The sequence below is a fragment of the Zalophus californianus genome, chromosome 1 (assembly GCF_009762305.2).
Source record: "Zalophus californianus isolate mZalCal1 chromosome 1, mZalCal1.pri.v2, whole genome shotgun sequence".
NCBI lineage: Eukaryota > Metazoa > Chordata > Mammalia > Carnivora > Otariidae > Zalophus > Zalophus californianus.
Genome location: NC_045595.1, coordinates 8,494,525 through 8,513,160, shown reverse-complemented (window position 1 = coordinate 8,513,160; position 18,636 = coordinate 8,494,525). Strand labels below are relative to the sequence as shown.

Below are 18,636 nucleotides of genomic sequence, written 5' to 3'. Positions count from 1 at the left end.
CAGACACCCTGAAGGTTGTACAATTACAGGTGTGTGCGCAGCTACTGACACGTGGACACACAAGGACCACGTGTGCCCAGACTGGCCTCACTCACACTGATATACATGGGGCCCATTCTTGACCCACACTCACACCGCCACATGCAAACTTACACACCTTTGCTCAAGTTCTGAAATACTACAAAAATTCATGAAAACCCCCACACTCTTAACACCCCAACATCACAGTACACACATACATACACCCCTGCGGCCACAGGACTCAATCACAAACACAAACACACAACCCCACAGGACCCTCGGCCCTCAGTGAGGTTGGCCCAAGGTGTCAAACCAGACTCCATGCCTTCCCAGTGAGGGAGGTGGAGGAAGGTGTTAGGGTGAATTCCCCATAAAAATAGCACGTATATGGCTGTTCTGCATAGATTAACTCAAACTTCAGGAAAATCCCACGAGGTTATTATAATTGGCCCAGGGTGAGAAAACCCAGGCACAGTTGAGTTAGTCACTAGCCCAGAGTTATGGAGCTAGATGAGCAGAAACTGTCTCCATCACTGCTGTCAGTGCTGTATCCTCAGCGCCTAAAACTGCGCCTAGCACACGGAGGCGCTCAGTAAAGGTTAGTTGAGCAAATGAAGGAATCACAGCACTTCTACCTTCAATATTTCATTCCCACATTTCAGGTGGAAAAACGGGCCTCCAGGTGGATTCACAAGCCCCGCCCCTCAAGTCCAGCCTCCCAGCCCGGAACGGTCCAGCACTCTTTTCCCGGCTTTAATCGGGGTGGGACCTGGTTCGGTATGAGGCGGGACCAAGGTCTTTCTGCCTTCCTATTGGTGCTCCTCCACTTGGGGCGGGACCTCTCTAAACCGGCGTTCTCGATTTGCGGTCTCCCTGTTGGCCCGTGACCTGGAAACAATCTGGGTAAAATGGCGGCGCCCAGAGATGAGACCGAGTCGGCCCGGAGTCCGCGGCTTGCCGCGTGAGTATGTAGGTCGCGCATACTGAGGAGGCGAGCTCGAACTGCTGGGTCCTGGGCGGCCGGTTCTGGGCCGGCAGGGCGGGAGGGCGGCCCAGACCGACCCAGCTGCAGGGCTAGGGCACCATGACCTTTTGAAATGCGGGGCAGGGCCGTGCTGGGAAAGGCCGCTCTCCGTGTACGCCCCTCCCCACGTCCCTAATTTCCTATTTTGCAGATGAGACAGCTGAGGCTCAGAGAGGTTAAGGCCCTCTCGCGAAGTCACGCCGCAAGTTGGCCGCTAGGCCGGAATTCGAACCCGCGTCGGTCCGATTCTCCCAGGAAATCCAGAATCCTGACAGCCAGCCTCAGAGCTGCTGTAGGTACACCCCGCCATGGGGTTCAGACTTACAGATCATAGACGTTTTGTAAAAATTTAGCTCTTCTCCCCATTCAACTGATACTTGTTAGGTACCGACCATGTTCCAGGCACTGTCCAGGTGCTGGAAACACAGCAATGAGGAAGACAGACAAAGCCTCCGATCTTCTGGGGGAGCTAGCCATCAAACAAGTCAGAAATAGAGGGAACAGGTGATTTCAGATGTTAATTGCTAACGATGCATTCATCACGGTGATGGGGCTTTAGATTGGGAGTGGGGCTATGGTCAGGGAAAGCCTCTCATTTGAATATAGACCTGAATGACCAGAGACAGCTATGGACTGATCTAGGGGAAGAAATTTCCAAACAGAGGGAAAAGCAAGTGCAAAGGCTCTGAGACTAGAATAAACTTAGCTTGTTTAAGAAACAGTGTAGCTGAGGGCGCCTGGGTGGCTCAGTTGTTAAGGGTCTGTCTTTGGCTCAGGTCATGATCCCGGGGTCCTGGGATGGAGCCCGCAGTAGGGCTCCATGCTCCTGGGGAGTCTGCTTCTCCTTCTGCCCCTTACCCTCCCCTTGCTTGTGCTGTCTCTCTCAAATAAATAAATAAAATCCTTTTTTTTAAAAGATTTTATTTATTTATTTGACAGAGAGATACACAGTGAGAGAGGGAACACAAGCAGGGGGAGTGGGAGAGGAAGAAACAGGCTTCCCGTGGAGCAGGGAGCCCGATGTGGGGCTCGATCCCAGGACCCTGGGATCATGACCTGAGCCGAAGGCAGACACTTAGTGACTGAGCCACCCAGGCGCCCCTAAATGAAAAACTTAAAAAAAAAAAAAAAAAGTTGAGTTTGGAGGGGTAGACCCTGTCTGAATATTTTAAGTGTGATAAAACAGTAGCGATTTTTAGGCAGAGAACACTGAATTTAGTTTACATTCTAAAAAGCTCTCTCTGGATATGGCAGGGAGAATTGACTGGTGGGAAAGCTGGGTAGGTATTAAAGAGATCATGGTTTGGGGTGGTGGCTTGCAGATTGAGAGAAATGGATGTATTTGGGATAGATTTGGATGTACTTATCAGGACTACTCAGTGGATTGAATGGGTGAATGAGGGACATAGTAGACTCAGAAATGACTCCTAGGTTTGTGGCCTGAATGACTAGGAATGGTGGTATGATTGGCTAGCATTCGGAGGAACAAGTTTAAGCAGGGATATCATTCTGGAGCAAATTAAGTTTGAGATGGCTAGGTATATGCCAAAGTAGCAGTTAGGTATGGAGGTTGGAGCTCAGGACTGTTAGTAACTATTTGGAATTCAGGGCTCCTGGGTGGCTCAGTTGATTAAGTGTCTGCCTTCAGCTCAGGTCATGGTCCCAGGGTCCTGGGATCAAGCTCTGCATTGGGCTCCCTGCTCAGCGGGGAGTCTGCTTCTCCCTCTCCCTCTGCCTCTCCCCCCACCGGCTTGTGCTCTCTGTCACTCACTCTCACTCTCTTTCAAATAAATAAAATCTTTAAAAAAATAACTATTTGGAATCCATCAGCACATAGATATCATTCCTGAGACTTTAACACACATATGAGAAACCTGGGCTCTTCTTAAAATGTGGATTCTGATTCAGGAGGTCTGGGTTAGGGCTGAGATTCTACTTTTCTAATGAGCTCCTAAATGATAATGTTGAATAGCTGGTCCCTGGAATATTGAATAGTGAAGATTCAGATAAGGTCTTAATTTTGGCTGCATATTAGAGTCTTTGGAGTGTCTTGGGTTTTTTTTGTTTGTTTGTTTGTTTTTTGTTTTTAAAGATTATTTGAGAGAGAGCACAAGCGGGGGGCGGAGGGCAGAGGGAGAGGGAGAAGCAGACTCCCTGCTGAGCAGGGAACCCTACATGGGGTTCGATCCCAGGACCCTGGGATCATGACCTGAGCCAAAGGCAGGCACTTAACTGACTGAACCACCCAGGCGCCGCTGGAGTGCTTTAAAATGCTGATGCCTGGGCCCTAGGTTTTTAGATACTTTGATTTATTATATCCAGGGTATGGCCTGGATATGGGGATTTATTTTTTTATTTTTTATTTTTATTTTTTTTTGACAGAGAGAGACACAGTGAGAGAGGGAACACAAGCAGGGGGAGTGGGAGAGGGAGAAGCAGGCTTCCCACGGAGCAGGGAGCCCGATGCGGGGCTTGATCCCAGGACCCTGGGATCATGACCTGAGCCAAAGGCAGATGCTTAACGACTGAGCCACCCAGGCGCCCCTGGATATGGGGATTTTTTAAAAGCTCCCTAGATGATTCTAATATGAACAAAGTTTGAGAACCATTAGTGCTGCCTACAGTAGTACAGAGAAGAGAGGAACAAGTTGAAAGACACCTCAGGGTAGCAGACAGACACATCCAGAATGTGGGATACTTTGCAGCTTTATTACTCAAAGTATGATGCCCAGACCTGCAGCATCAGTATCATTTGGAAGCTTGTTGGATGTACAAGGTCTTTAGCTCTACCCCAGACTTGCTGGATCAAAATCTGCATTCTTTTAAAAAAGATTTTATTTATTTATTTATTTGACAGAGCGGGAGAGCAAGCGAGAGAAAGCACAAGCGGAGGGGAAGAGCAGAGGGAGAGGGAGAAGCAGACTCCCCGCTGATCAGGGAGCCCGACGTGGGGCTTGATCCCAGGACCCCGGGATCATGACCTGAGCCAAAAGCAGACGCTTAACCAACTGCACCACCCAGGTGCCCCCCAAATCTGCATTTTAACAAGATCCTGGGTGATTTAGCTGCACATTCAAGTTTGCAGACATTGCAAACTTTAAAGAAGGAAGTGGGTCTTGCTGAATGGCTGAGAAATAGCCTGGGTTCTAGGAAGAAAATCTAGAATGCCAAGAAAGTGGGAGGAGGGCCTCACCCATGGTGCATGCTTCTGAGAAATTGAGCAAAATGAGGCCTGAGAAATAATCATTGGCTTTGGTAACAAAAGGGGCCTTTACAAATGGTGTCAGTGGAGTGGTTGGGGCAGCAGCCAAGCTGGAGAGAGTGAGGAACATAGTGTGTATATGACTCTTGGGAGAAGCTTTGCTGTAAATGGAGCAGAGACGTGGAGCAGACGCTGGAGGGAGTCTTTGGGACAAGATGGGAGATGCTAGAGAAGGTTTAAATGGTAATAATAATCCAGATACTTCCTAGCTCATTTTATGAGGTCAGCATTCCCTGATACCAAATCACACATACTCAAAACTACAGACCATTATCTCTTATGAACGTGGATGTAAAAATCCTCAACAAAATAACTAGCAAACCAAATTTTAGCAACATATAAAAAGGATTATATACCGTGACCAAGTGGAATTTGTCCCAGAAATGCAAAATTACTTTAAAATCTGAAAACCAGTTAATGTTAGATACCATATTAGTAGAAGAAAAGACAAAAATGACATGATTGTTTCAGTTGAAACAAAAAGTACTTAACAAAATCCAGTACTGTTTCTTTTCTTTCTTTTTTTTTTTTTTTAAGATTTTATTTATGGGCGCCTGGGTGGCTCAGTTGGTTAAGCAACTGCCTCCGGCTCAGGTCATGATCCTGGAGTCCTGGGATTGAGTCCCGCATCGGGCTCCCTGCTCAGCAGGGAGTCTGCTTCTCCCTCTGATCCTCTTCTCTCTTGTGCTCTCTATCTCTCATTCTCTCTCTCTCAAATAAATAAAAAAAAAAGGATTTTTTTTTTTTTTTGACAGAGACACAGCGAGAGAGGGAACACAAGCAGGGGGAGTGGGAGAGGGAGAAGCAGGCTTCTCGCAGAGTAGGGAGACCGATGTGGGGCTCGATCCCAGGACCCTGGGATCATGACCTGAGCCAAAGGCAGGCGCTTAACGACTGAGCCACCCAGGCGCCCTCCAGTACTGTTTCTGATGAAAACATTCAACATCTGGGTATAGAACGGAATTTCTTTTTTTCTTTTTTAAGATTTTTATTTATTTATTCTAGAGAGAGAGAGAGCATGAGGGATAGGGACAAGCAGACCCCATGCTGAGGGTGGAGCCTGATGTGGGGCTCAGTCCCACAACCCTGAGATCACAACTTGAGCTGAAATCAAGAGTCGGACGCTCAACCAACTGAGACACCCAGGCACCCCTAGAAGGGAATTTCTTTAACCTTATAAAGCCCATTTATGAAAAACCCACAGCTCACATCATACTTAATGATGAAAGACTGGATGCTTTTCCCCTAAGATCAAGAACAAAAAAGGATATCAACTCTTGCCACTTTGTACTGGAGGTTCCAGCAAGGGCACTTGGGAAAGAAAAAGAAATAAAAGATATTCAGTTTGGAAAGGAAGAGGTAAAACTATATTTGCAGGTGATGTGATCTTGTATATAGAAAATCCTAAAGAATAATAAAAAGCTATTGGAACTAATAAGTGAGTTCAGCAAGGTTGCAGGATATAAGATCAAATATATAAATATAAATTGTATTCCTATATCCTGGCCCTGAACAATGCAGAAATGAAATTAAGAAAATAATCCCACAAATAATAGCTCCATAAAGAATGAAACATAAATAGGGGCACCTGGCTGGCCCAGTTGGTAGAGCATGTGACTCTTGATCTTGGGATTGTGAATTCAAGCCCCATGTTGGGTGTAGAGATTACTTAAAAATAAATCTTAAAAAGAGAATGAAATGTGAATAAATTTGACAAAATAAGTGAAAGAATCATACACTGAAAACTGTAAAACATTGTTAAGAGAAATTAAAGATCTAAATAAATGGAGAGGTATCCCATGTTCATGGATCAGAAGACTTAATATTATTGAGATACCAATATTCCCTAAATTGATCTATAGACTCAACACAATCCCTATCAGAATCCCTCTGACTTTTTGCAGAAATTGACAGCTGATTCTAAAATTTGTATGTAATTGCAAGAGACCCAGAATTGCCAAAACAATTTTGTAAAAAAAGAACAAAGTTGGAGGACTTACAGTTCCTGATTTTAAAATTTTAAAGACTATAATAATCACAACAATGTGGTGCTGGGATGCCTGGGTGGCTCAGTCAGTTAAGCATTTGCCTTCAGCTCAGGTCATGATTCCAGGGCCCTGGGATCGAGTCCCACATCGGGCTCCTTGCTCAGTCTACTTCTCCCTCCCCCTGCCGCTCCCCCCTGCTTGCTCTCTCTGACAGATAAATAAATAAAATCTTTAAAAACAAAGCAAAACAAAAACAGTGTGATACTGGCATAAGACCCAACATATAGATCAATGGAATTGGGAGCCCAGAATTAAACTCTTACATTTATGGTCAGTTGATTTTCAGCAAGAATGCCAAGACAAGACAAAAGAGTACACTTATCATGATGAGCACTGAGTAATATATAGAATTGTTGAATCACTTTATTGTACAGCTGAAACTAACTATGTTAACTATACTGAAATTAAAATTTTAAAACTTAATTTAAAAAAAAAGAATGCCAAGACAAATGGGGAAAGAATGGTCTCTTCAAACGATAGTACTAGGACAACTGGATATCCATTTGAAATGAATCCCTTTCTCACACCATACACAAAAATTAATTCAAGGTGGATCATAGGACTGAATGTAAGAGCTAAAGCTATTAAACTCTTAGAAGAAAATAGGAATAAGTCTTTTTTTTTTTAAGATTTATATTATTTGAGAGAGAGAGAGGGAGAGAAGTCCCAAACAGACTCCATGCTGAACGTAGAGCCCAATGCAGGGGCTCAGTCTCACAGCCCTGAGATCGTGACCTGAGCTGAAACCAAGAGTCAGATGCCTAACGAACTGCGCCACCCAGGCGCCCCAACATAGGAATAAATCTTTATAACCTTGGCCTCGGCAGTGGTTTTTTAGATACAACATCAGCCTTACGGCTCTATGAATTGGTTGTCATCAAAATAAGACTTGTGCTGCAAAGAGTAACATCAAGAAAGTGAAAAGACGACCCAACGAATGGGAGGAAGTATTTGTAAATCACAAGGGTTAATATCCTGAATATATAAAGAACCCTTACAACTCAGTGATAAAAAGATAGGTAGCCCAGTTTTTTAAATGTTCAAAGTATCTAAATACACATTTCTCCAAAAGAGAGACACAATGGCCAATAAGGACAAGAGAAGATACTCGGCATCAATTTTTAGGGAGGTGCAAATCCAACCATGAGATATCACTTCACATTCACTAGTGTGTCTAATCAAAAAGCCCACAAGAACTGGCAAGTATGTGGAGAAATTGGAACCCTTATATATTGCTGGTGAGAATGTAAAATGGTGTGGCCACTTTAGAGGATAGGTTGGCAGGGAGCGCCGGGCTGTATCAGTTGGTAGAGCATGCCACTTGATCTGGGGGTCGCGAGTTCAAACTCCATGTTGAGCATGGAGCCTACATACAATAAAAAAAAAACAGTTTGGCAGTTCCTCAAAATGTTAGACATAGAATTACCATATGTCTCAGCAATTTGACTTCTCTGTATATACCTAAGAGGCATGTAAAGACCTCTTCACACAAAACTTCCACGTAAGTGTTCATAGCAGCATTAGTCATATAGTCAGAAAGTGGTAATGCCAAATGTCCATCAGTTGATGAATGGATAAACAGAGCTTTGTTATATCCATATAATGGAATTTTTTGGCAATTAAAACGAATGAAGTCTGATACATGCTACAATATGGATAAACCCGAAACACCTGCTAAGCGAAAGAAGCTCGTCCCACAAGAGTACTTGTGGTATGGCTCCATTTATACGAGCTACCCGGAGTAGGCAAATTATAGGGACAGTAGGTTAGTGGTTGCCTGAGGCAAAATGAGAGGGACTGCTGATGGGTATAGGTTTTCTTCTTGGGGTGACGAGAATGTTCCAAAATAAGATTGCAGTGATGGTTGCATGACTCTGTGAATAAACTAAAAAACCATTGAATTTTACACTTGAAAACGGTGAACTATATGATATGTGAATAAAATTGTTAAAAAAAAGAAAAAAAAAGATCCAGAAGCGCCTGGGTGGCTCAGTTGGTTAAGCATCTGACTCTTGGTTTCAGCTCAGGTCATGATCTCAGTGTCGTGAGATTGAGCCCTGTGTCGGGCTCCTCACTGGGCGTGGAACCTGCTTAAGATTCTCTCTCTCCCGCTGCCCCTCCCCCTCTCATGTGCACTCTCTCATATTTTTTATTTGAGAGAGAGAGAGAACAGAGGGAGAAGCAGCCTCCCCACTGAGCAGGGAGCCCAACGGGGGACTTGATCCCAGGCCCCTGAGACCATGACCTGAGCCGAAGGCAGATGCTTAACCAACTGAGCCACCCAGGTGCCCCATAAATAATTCTTAAGAAGAAAAAAAAAAGATCCAGTAGGGAGGGAGACCATAGCAGGAGCAAATTCCTCCAGTTAGTGGAGGGTTTAGCCCAACAACATGGGGATCCTTGGTTCCAACACCCATTTTAAGTCCATCCTGTGGATGAGGAGACCAGGGGCGCTGGTGAGTTAGCCATGCCATCTGGAACATGGTCCCTGCCCATGAGGGGTCTCATCTCCGTTAGCAGGTGGGGTGCCAGGCTGATGCTGTCTTTTTCTCTCTCGGCCAGGTGGTTGTCTAACGAGCAGCGGCATGAGCTGGGCCCAAGCCATCCTGCTGGCTCGGGGCCTCTCTCGGGGCTGGGGAGGCATCTGCGGGGCTGTCCTCACGGGAGCCCCCTTCTCTCAGGTAACCATCAGCTGAGCAGCTGTCCGCTCACACCAGCTGGCCTATCTGCTCTGAGGGCCAGCTGAATGGGCCTTATTCATTTTAAGAAGCGCTGCGGTCCATGTGGATAGGGGGGTTGAGTTTGGAAATGAGGATAAAGGAGCTAAGTAGATTTGGGTGGTGACTTGTGGGTAACTCCTGCCTCCATTTGTAAAGATGTGGGCAGAACATTGAACTTCTGTCCCTTCCCAGAGTGACCAGGTGGCCTAAGCCAATCAACGGGCATAGACAGCAGTAACAGTGATGATAATAATAATCAGGCATACCTTGTTTTATTGTGCTTCACAGATAATGTGGGTTTTTTTGGCTTTTACAAGTTGAGGGTTTGTGGCAACCCTCTGCCGAACAAGTCTGTTGGTGCCATATCCCAACAACATTTGCTCATTTCATGTCTCTGTGTCACATTTTGGTAATTCTTGCAATATTTCAAACTTACTCATTATCATGCATGTTATGGTGATCCGTGAGCAGCAATTATGACCCGCTGAAAGCTCAGATGCTGGTTAGCATTTTTAACAAGAAAGTATTTTTTAATTAAGGTACGTACATTTCTTTAGACATAATGTTATTGCTCGCTTTATAGACTACAGTATAATGTAAACCTAACCTTCCTCTGCATTGGGAAGCCAGAAATTCATTTGGCGCACTTTATTGTGACATTTGCTTTATTGTGGGGGTCTGGGACTGAACCCCCAATATCTGGGGGGTATGTCTGTGCCTCCCTTATTGAGCACACCCTCTGTGCCAGGCCCTGTGCTATGCTTTTTGTTTACATTATCTCCTTTGTGGTGTCTCCCTTTCTTTTGGGCATTCTAGAGCTTCCATTCTGATTTTTGACCTATGCACATACCACCTGCAGAATTAGTTGCCTACGATTTCACTTTAAATGGACGCTTTTTTTTTTTTTTAAGATCACCTCACATAAGTAGGACATTGGGATGGCTGTTGGGGCAGCAGAGCAGAGGGACTAAGGGCAGGGACTCTGATCTCAGCTCTGTTACTTTGCAGCTATGGGACACCAGACATCCCATTTCACCTCTCTGGGCCTCAGTTTCCTCCTCTGTAAGCACTCTCTCAATGGGCAGTTGGAAAGATTAAATGAGCTTCACACTCAGAAAGTGGTCAACAATGCCTGGAAGAATATTCAGTAACTATTAGCTCTTATTTGCCAAATAGATAGATACATCTCTCTCTCTCTCTCTCTCTTTCTCTTTCTCTCTCTCTCACTCTCTCTCTGTATATTTTTTTTAAAGTAGGCTCCATGCCCAATATGGGGCTTGAACTCACGACCCTGAGATCAAGAGTTGCATGCTCTACCAACTGAGCCAGCCAGGCGCCCCTCACCATGTATTTTTATTATTTGTTTGTTTGTTTGTTTGTTTATTAAAGATTTTATTTATTTATTTGACAGAGACAGTGAGAGAGGGAACACAAGCAGGGGGAGTGGGAAAGGGAGAAGCAGGCTTCCCGCGGAGCAGGGAGCCTGATATGGGGCTCGATCCCAGGACCCTGGGATCATGACCTGAGCCGAAGGCAGACGCTTAACGACTGAGCCACCCAGGCGCCCCCCGCCATGTATTTTTAAAGATGCCTTGTATATAGTTATTCTAATTTAAACATTCAGTTTCACTTAAAATAAGAAATTTGGTGTTATACTATCCATACAGGGGTTAGCAGACATTTTCATAAGGAGTCAGATATTAAGTATTTTTGGCTTTGCAACCCACACAATCTCAGTTACAACTACTCACCTCTGCCAAAGTAGTGCAAATACAGCCCCAGACTAGACATCATGAATGTGCCTGGCTATATTCGAATATGACTTTATTGACAAAAGCAAACAGCTGGCCATAGTTGCCCCTCAGGTTTGCCCCCAGCAGCCTCCACTCCCCACTCTGGGGAACAAGGTCTTCTTGACCCAAGGGAAACACCATTGTAACAGATGGGGAAACTGAGGCCTGAGCAGTAAAGTGGGATGTGGGCATCACCTAGCAGAGGACAGTCAAGCCAAGATTCCTTCTGATTCCAAAGTCTGCATTTTCTTTTTTAAACTCAGTCGTTGAGATGTATCTTTTGAACAGATAATACTGTTAGTTACAGTGGGCAATTCAAATAGTTCTGGGGCTACAGCAGACAAGGGTCTGTCCCTCTTTTGCTTGGCCACCACTTAGCTCCCCTCTCTAGAGGCAAGAGGTGTTACCCACTTAATGCATTTCTTCCCAGACATACTTTACAGGAGCAAAAAACGTATATGCATACAGTCGATTCTCATTATCCACAGTAGTTACGTTTTATGAAGTGGCCGCCTACGCCAAATTAGTGAATACCAAACCATCGCTTCCAGGGAAATATGGGGTAGGTTCCTGTGAGCCTCTGCTCACATTTTCATCAGCCAGTCAATACATACCTTGTTGTATGTGTGTTTCTGTTTAAAGACAACTGATTGGCTCTATATCGTTGATTTGTGAACACTGAACTCCCAGCCACCAGCACTATAACTCACGCCTGAATGAAGCTCCACTACTACATGCTATTTGCTCTGTAAGGAGCAGCAGAGCCTTCTGCAGGGAGGAACACTAGACAGCCCTTCAGCACTATGCTTGGGGGCCATTTTCCACAGCAAAATCACCAACAAGAAGATGTGAAAACCATGCACTAAAAAAACATCTCTAAGAGGACACTTGTTGACAGCGTGCGAGCCAAAACGAGAAGGCTGAGCGTCGCCTTGTTCGAACTCAGCTGGGAATGAACAGACTTGGGCAACTCCAATTGTTCACCGCACTGCATGTGTCTGTGAATGACCAGGAAAGTGTTAAGAGTATTGACTTTGGGATTACAAATCAGTTTTAGCAAGTAGGCAAATTTGCAACTAGGGAATCCACAAGTAATGAAGATCTATTGTATAGAAGTTGATGAGGTTTTTTTACACCTCTGGGAACTTACTCTACCCTGTTGCACACGTTGCTTTTTTTTGTTTCATAATATACCTGGGAGCTCGTTCTGGGTCACACAAGACCCTCCTCAGTGCCTCTCAGAGATGCAGGTGCTCCCTGTTCACTTTCACAGCCAGGTGCTTAACCATTTCCTTGTGGATGCACATTGCAGCCATTTCCACCACTACAGTGGACATGCAGACGGCATTTGGCCCAGGTTCCTTTTATAGCTGTTGGATTTACAAACCCGATACAGGATCCCTGCATCAGAGGGTGTGTTTGCTGTGGTGAATGTGGCCAAGCAGCCTCCATGGGGATTTCACTGTTGTTTTCTCACACTTTGTAATGGTGCCTGATCTTGGGCTTGTCACCACAGCACCACACCTCCTCAGGGGCCCTTCGGGATGCCCATTGGCACCTTTCCCAGGAAATAGCCAGCCCGGCAGTCCCCCTGGGGGCCCTGGGAGGTGCCAGATTCCAGCAACGGTTCTCTGTCCCCAGGTGCCTCTCCAGGCCCCACGGGGCCTCCACTGCAGCGCAGCCGCCCATAACTCTGACTCGTGGCTGGTCCCGCCCTGGCCTGAGCCCCGGAAGGGACCCACGAAGGCCCTGACCCTCCATGAGGAGCTGTTCCAGCAGACACTGGAAGGGGCGCGGGACAAGGCAAACTTCGTGCGTGCGGTGCAGAACTTCGGGCAGCACAACGTGCACAAGCGGGGCCATGTGGACTTCATCTACCTGGCCCTGCGCAAGATGCGGGAGTACGGTGTCGAGAGGGACCTGGCTGTCTACAACCTGCTGCTTGACATCTTTCCCAAGGAGGTCTTCCGGCCTCGAAGCATCTTCCAGAGTATGTTCATCCACTACCCACGGCAGCAGGAGTGTGGGATCGCCGTCCTGGAACAGATGGAGAGCCACGGTGAGGCCAGCAGGCTCAGGGGTGGGGAGTGGGTTTCTTCCTTCTCCCTGGTCTTGGGCCCCTCCACTGCTCCACAGCTCTGACTTGTCTTTTCTCTGCCTGTCTGTTTGGCTGGCTTGCTCCCCTACCCACCTCAATCTCGCCTCTGTCTCCCTTCTCTTTCCTCTCTCCCTCGGACTGTTCCTTTCAATTCTAATTCTGTTCTCCCTCTCTGTCATCAATCCCCTGACTTCAATTCTTCCTGTCTCTGGTTCTTTCCATCTGGGCCTCCTCCTGATTTCCTCTTGATCCCGGCTCCCCTGCCCCTCTCTGTCTCCCATGTCTCTGTCTCCCTTCCCCCTTCGGCCCCCTGCCTGAGGCTCTGCCTCCTTCTGCCCGACATAGGCGTGATGCCCAACAAGGAGACTGAGTTCCTACTGATTCAGATATTTGGACGGAAAAGTTACCCCATGCTCAAGTACGTGCGCATGAAGCTGTGGTTCTCCCGCTTCAAGAATATCAACCCCTTCCCTGTGCCCCGGGACCTACCCCAGGACCCTGTGGACCTGGCCAAGTTGGGCCTGCGGCACATGGAGCCCAACCTCAGCGCCACGGTCACCATTTACCAGGTATCTACCCCTGTCCACACCCTCAGCTGCAACCCCAGCCTGGGCCCCCTCATTCACCCTGAGTGATTGTGCTGAGACAGGCTGAGCCCTCACTAGATTCCTGTGGCCCTCACTCCTCACTGCAGCTTGACCTCTGACCTCTGACCTCTCCTCCTGCCCCTCTCCCCACACTGTGTATTCTGGGATCTGTCTTCCTTTCTGGACCTTGAGCCTTCCTTTTTTTTTTTTTTAAGAATTTATTTATTTATTTGAGGGGGTGGGGGCGGGGGAGAGGGAGAATCTCAAGCAGACTCCATGCTGAGCTTAGAGCCCAATGCAGGGCTTGATCCCAGGACCCCGAGATCATGACCTGAGCCAAAATCAAGAGTTGGACGCTCAGCCGGCTAAGCCACCCAAGTGCCCTGGTTCCCAACCATTCTATGCCAATTTACTTCTCAGGCCTTTGTGCTTACTGCTCCCTCTGCCAGGACCACTCCTCCCTGGGACTTCATGTTCTTCCAGGAATCTCATCTATGCTGTCCCTTCCTCAGGATCCCCTTCCTGACCACCCTGGCTAAGGCACGGGGTGCCTGGCCTGGTTGCTCATTTACCATGACTCAGTTTCCCCTGTGTCTCCCAAGGTTCAGCACAGAGTCTGGCACAAAGCTGAGCTCAGCAGTTGTTTGTTGAATGACTGAATGAAACAGTTCACACATGCACACACACACATGCCCCGATGTCCTAGGGGCCCCACTCATGCCAGACCACATGGAGGATCCTGTGGTCCTGGAGGCTGACCCCAGGTAACAGTTTCTCTCAGAGCTGCTGGTTCTGAGATGGAGAAGCACTGGGGGCTGTGGGAGCCCAGAAGGGGCAAGAGGAAGGGAGGGCTTCCTGGAGGAGGTGAGGGTGAACTGCACTCAGGCGGGACAAGACGCGAGGAGAGCATCTAGGCAGAGGGAGCAGCATGGGAGGGCAGCTGGGAGATGCAGAAAGGGCTGCTTCTGGCCAGTGCAGGGGGTCAGGCTGGGGGAGAAGGGGCACAGAGGCACCAAGCTAGAGTGTGGTTTGAACTGGTTGGTGGGGAGGGAGCCACCGGGAAGTTTTAAGAAGAGGAAGGATGGGGGGGAAGTCATGTTTCTGGAAGGAGTTTGTTTCAAAAGCACCCTCCGGTGGCCACGTGGATGGTACTGAATGTGGGCGGGCAGAGGGCCAAGGGATTAGGGCAGTAGGTAATGGGGTGTTCGGGTGAGAAAGGACAGAGGCTTGGCCTGGAGCACATCGCAGAGGAACGGTAGTGTTTAACTCATTCCTACATTTGGAAAGTAAAGCATTAGAAGCCACATAGTCCTCAGGTACACACAATGAAGAGTTCTCCTCTCCTAGCCTGGCCCTTCAGTCCCCAGGCTCCTTCCCCAGAGGTGACCACATCTGTGTCTCCTTCCAAAGAGATCCTATGCATTTGCAAGCAGACACATCCTTTGCATGTATTCTTGTTTCCCCTCATTATGAAAAGTATGTACAGAAAGGTTGAAAACATGGTAAAATGATCACCAACACTACCTAGATTTAGAATAGGAACAATCGAAGACTCCATCAAGAGAGGGCACTGTCTACGTAGATTCTAACACTTCAGTCAAATTGGTTAAAAAAAAAAAAAGGGCGGGCGCCCGGGTGGCCTAGTTGGTTAAACGACTGCCTTCAGCTCAGGCCATGATCCTGGAGTCCCAGGATCGAGTCCCACATCGGGCTCCCTGCTGAGCAGAGAGTCTGCTTCTCCCTCTGAACCTCTTCCCTCTCATGCTCTCTATCTCTCATTCTCTCTCTCTCAAATAAATAAAGAAAATCTTTAAAAAAAAAAAAAGGGCAAGTGAAAAGTTGAAGTATTTTCAGTGGTACAGTAAGCTCCCTTCAGTGTGAGAAGTAGGGGTAATAAAAGTGCATGTACCTATTTGCCTATTTTCACAAAAATAAATAATGCAAAGATGAATCTGAAATGGGTAGAAATGATTATCTCTGGGCAAGCAGAGGAGATGGGGTAGAGAGAACAGGAGTGGAAGAGAGACAGCTATTTAATATGGATTGACTTTTAAACTATGAAAATGTTTACATGTATTTTTTAATTCAAAGGGGGGGTAATTCCCCTAAAATTGAAAACAAACAGAAACAAATGGATATGGTTAAATATCAAATTGATAGTATAATCAGTGAGAGAAAAAGTTCTTCCGAGTCAGTTGTCCAACTGCCCACCCTTAGTGGCATCTATTCTTTTTTTTTGTTTACTTTTTTTTTTAAGATTTATTTATTTACTTTGAGAGTGAGAAAGAGAGTACATGAGAGGGGGGAGGGTCAGAGGGAGAAGCAGACTCCCTGCTGAGCAGGGAGCCCGATGCGGGACTCGATCCCGGGACTCCAGGATCATGACCTGAGCCGAAGGCAGTCGCTTAACCAACTGAGCCACCCAGGCGCCCCTTAGTGGCATCTATTCTAAGAACAAACATACCTGTGGGGAAATCCTAAGCTTAATCCCACAGCAGTATGGTTAACAGTAATATCAAAACTATTTCTGTAGTTTGACAGATAAGTAAATGTATTACTGTTGATAGGAACCAAGATTTTTAGTGTGAGAAAAATATACAAACAGATGTAAAAACAAGAAATCCATAGTGTGAAATTTAAAATAAAAAATCAGTATTGGGGCGCCTGGGTGGCTCAGTCAATTAAGTGTACGACTCTTGATCTCAGCTCAGGTCTTGATCTCAGGGTCGTGGTTTGCTGATTTGCTTCTTGTGTCTCCTTCTTGGAGTATACTGTGCATGTGAAATTAATTTTTCTTTTTAAAACTTCACAAGCATGGAGCATTTACTATGTGCCAGGCACTGTTCTCTCAGATGGTTTTAGAACCATCTGAATTAAGTGGTGTTATCTCCATTTTGCATCTGGAGAAACTGAGGCACACAGGTACATCAACTTGACCACAGTCACACAGCCTGTGTGGCAGATCCCGGATTTTAAAAGTCAGGCTCTAAGGTTCCCTCTGTGTACACATTTTAAATGACGGCAGCTAGTGCCAAACTGGATAGAAGTAAGGAAGGGATGGGCTTGAGTGATGGGTAGGAGACCAAGAGGAGCCCTGAATTCGCTGGGATCCCCTTCCCCCATTTTTCTCCCCAGCTTTTCTATAGGGGCTGGGGGCCACAAGCTTCCACCCCTCCTCTTCCTTGCAGATGCCTTCTTCCAGAGACTCCACAGGTACAGCCGATCCCACTGAGCCCCACATTGTAGGTAAGGCTCTGGCATGGGGGGGCTGGATTCCCACCAGGCCTGCTGGGTGGTCTCCCTGGGCCTTTGGGCAGAGTCCATCAGCCAGGGCCCCCTGGGCATGTGTGTCTTCACACCAGGAATCCAGACTCCTGATCAGCAGGCTGCCTTGGCCCACCACAACCCAGCCCGGCCTATCTTCGTCGAGGGCCCCTTTTCCCTGTGGCTCCGAGACAAATGTGTCTATTATCACATCCTCAGAGCTGACTTGCTGCCCCCTGAGGAGAGGGTAAGGGCCCAAAGCGTGAGTGGGGGGGGGGTATGGGTGTGTTTGGGGGGTTGTTGGCATCACCCTGATGGCTCATGTTAGGTCTCAGAGGGGCAGGCAGAAGGGGAAGGGATAGCTCCTGGTTTCGGGAGGTAGGCTGTAGCTGGCTGCAAGATTCTGGGCCTCTGACCCTGCTGTACCCACCTCCCTGGGGTAGGAAGTGGAAGAAATTCCAGAGGAATGGAATCTCCACTACCCGATGCAGCTGGACCTGGAGTACGGGAGGAGCGGCTGGGATGACTACGAGTTTGACATCCATAAAGGTAAAACTGGGAGGGCAGGTTTCCAAACACTGGACATAATGAGGCCTCTGGGGTGGAAGGGTGGCACCCAGGCTGAGACCCAGCCCAGTTACCCCACATCCAGACCCAGTAGATGTCCAAGTACACACACGTACACACACACACACGCACCCCACATGCAGGCCCAGTAGATGTCCAAGTACACACACACACGTACTCCCAAGGGCTCCAGGCCTGTCAGCCCTTGGTCATGGAGCATCTCTGTGCTGGCTACCGAGTGTGACCAGGACAGGCCAAGCTCCTCCCCTCGAGCAGCTCTGGGCAGTGGGGGAACAGGCAAGTTAAGTTATATTCTTGGGGTCTCAAGGGAGGAGCACACCATCCAGTGTGGGTGGGATGTGGGGAGACTTCCTGGTGGAATGTTGAAGACCCAGGAGGCATTGCTCAGGTGAAGCATGGGGTTAGCAATCTAGGTAGATGGGATATCTTGTGCAAAGCCTTGGATGCACAAGAAACATCCCACCTGTGGCCTGGAAGGGGTGCAGGCATGGGAGGTGCTCCTCCAGTCCCCACTGCACAAACTGAGCACCTGTTTCCCCAACAGTGGAGGAAGGTCCTGTCTTCGCCATATGCATGGCAGGTGCCCACGACCAAGCTACACTGGCCAAGTGGATCCAGGGCTTGCAGGAGACCAATCCAGCCCTGGCCCAGATCCCCGTGGTCTTCCGCCTGGCGGGGTCCACCGGGGAGCTCCTGGCGTCCTCCTCAGGGCTGGAGGAGCCGCCCCCACCAGAGGGCCAGGAAGAGGAGGAGGACAGTCAGCAGCGACAGCAGCAGGGCCAGAGCTGAGCTTGAGCGATCACCTGCACAAGCTGTGGACTGGTGTGATAGCGTGAGATAGATGCCTTTTGAGTGTACAGCAAATAAAAGTTTTGCGTCTTGGGGCTGCCTTCTCTCTTCTCTGGCATTGTGGCGTCTCTGTACCTTTAATGCTTGGTGGCCTGGCTTTTCAAGGGATCTGCAGCATCCGGGACGGACAGATTGGACCCCAGGCTTTCCCGCTGCCTTCACCTGACAGCTCGTCCCCTTCCCTTGTCATCTCCAGGATGCATTCAGGATGAGGCGTGGAGAGAGGAGCCCCTACCTCCCAGGGTCTACGGGCTCATCTAGGTCTTCCTTCCCGCGTCTGGCCTCAAACCTAAGCCCCTCCCTCGGTCTCTGCGAAGTTAGAAAGTTTAACAGAGAAAAGGAGTAAGAGAAGAATGGGTTGTTGGTAGCGCTTGTGATGCGC

The 18,636-nt window shown here is 47.8% G+C and overlaps 1 protein-coding gene across 5 annotated transcripts; it reads left to right on the top strand.

Annotated features, from left to right (window-relative positions):
* The first annotated feature begins 863 nt into the window (after window positions 1-863).
* ECSIT (ECSIT signaling integrator) lies at window positions 864-18,289 on the top strand. Of its 5 annotated transcripts, none has more exons than XM_027586082.1 (9): window positions 878-982; window positions 1,197-1,337; window positions 8,918-9,036; window positions 12,510-12,927; window positions 13,312-13,535; window positions 16,742-16,799; window positions 16,916-17,064; window positions 17,261-17,366; window positions 17,950-18,289. In XM_027586082.1, exons 3-9 carry the CDS (start codon window positions 8,941-8,943, stop codon window positions 18,192-18,194), a joined length of 1,296 nt encoding a protein of 431 aa, XP_027441883.1. In that variant the 5' UTR covers window positions 878-982; window positions 1,197-1,337; window positions 8,918-8,940; the 3' UTR covers window positions 18,195-18,289. The 5 variants fall into 5 exon arrangements, with proteins under 5 accessions (XP_027441880.1, XP_027441879.1, XP_027441883.1 ...); XM_027586080.1 differs by having other exon boundaries at window positions 16,700-16,799; XM_027586079.1 differs by lacking the exon at window positions 8,918-9,036 and having other exon boundaries at window positions 864-982.
* The last annotated feature ends 347 nt before the right edge of the window (window positions 18,290-18,636 follow it).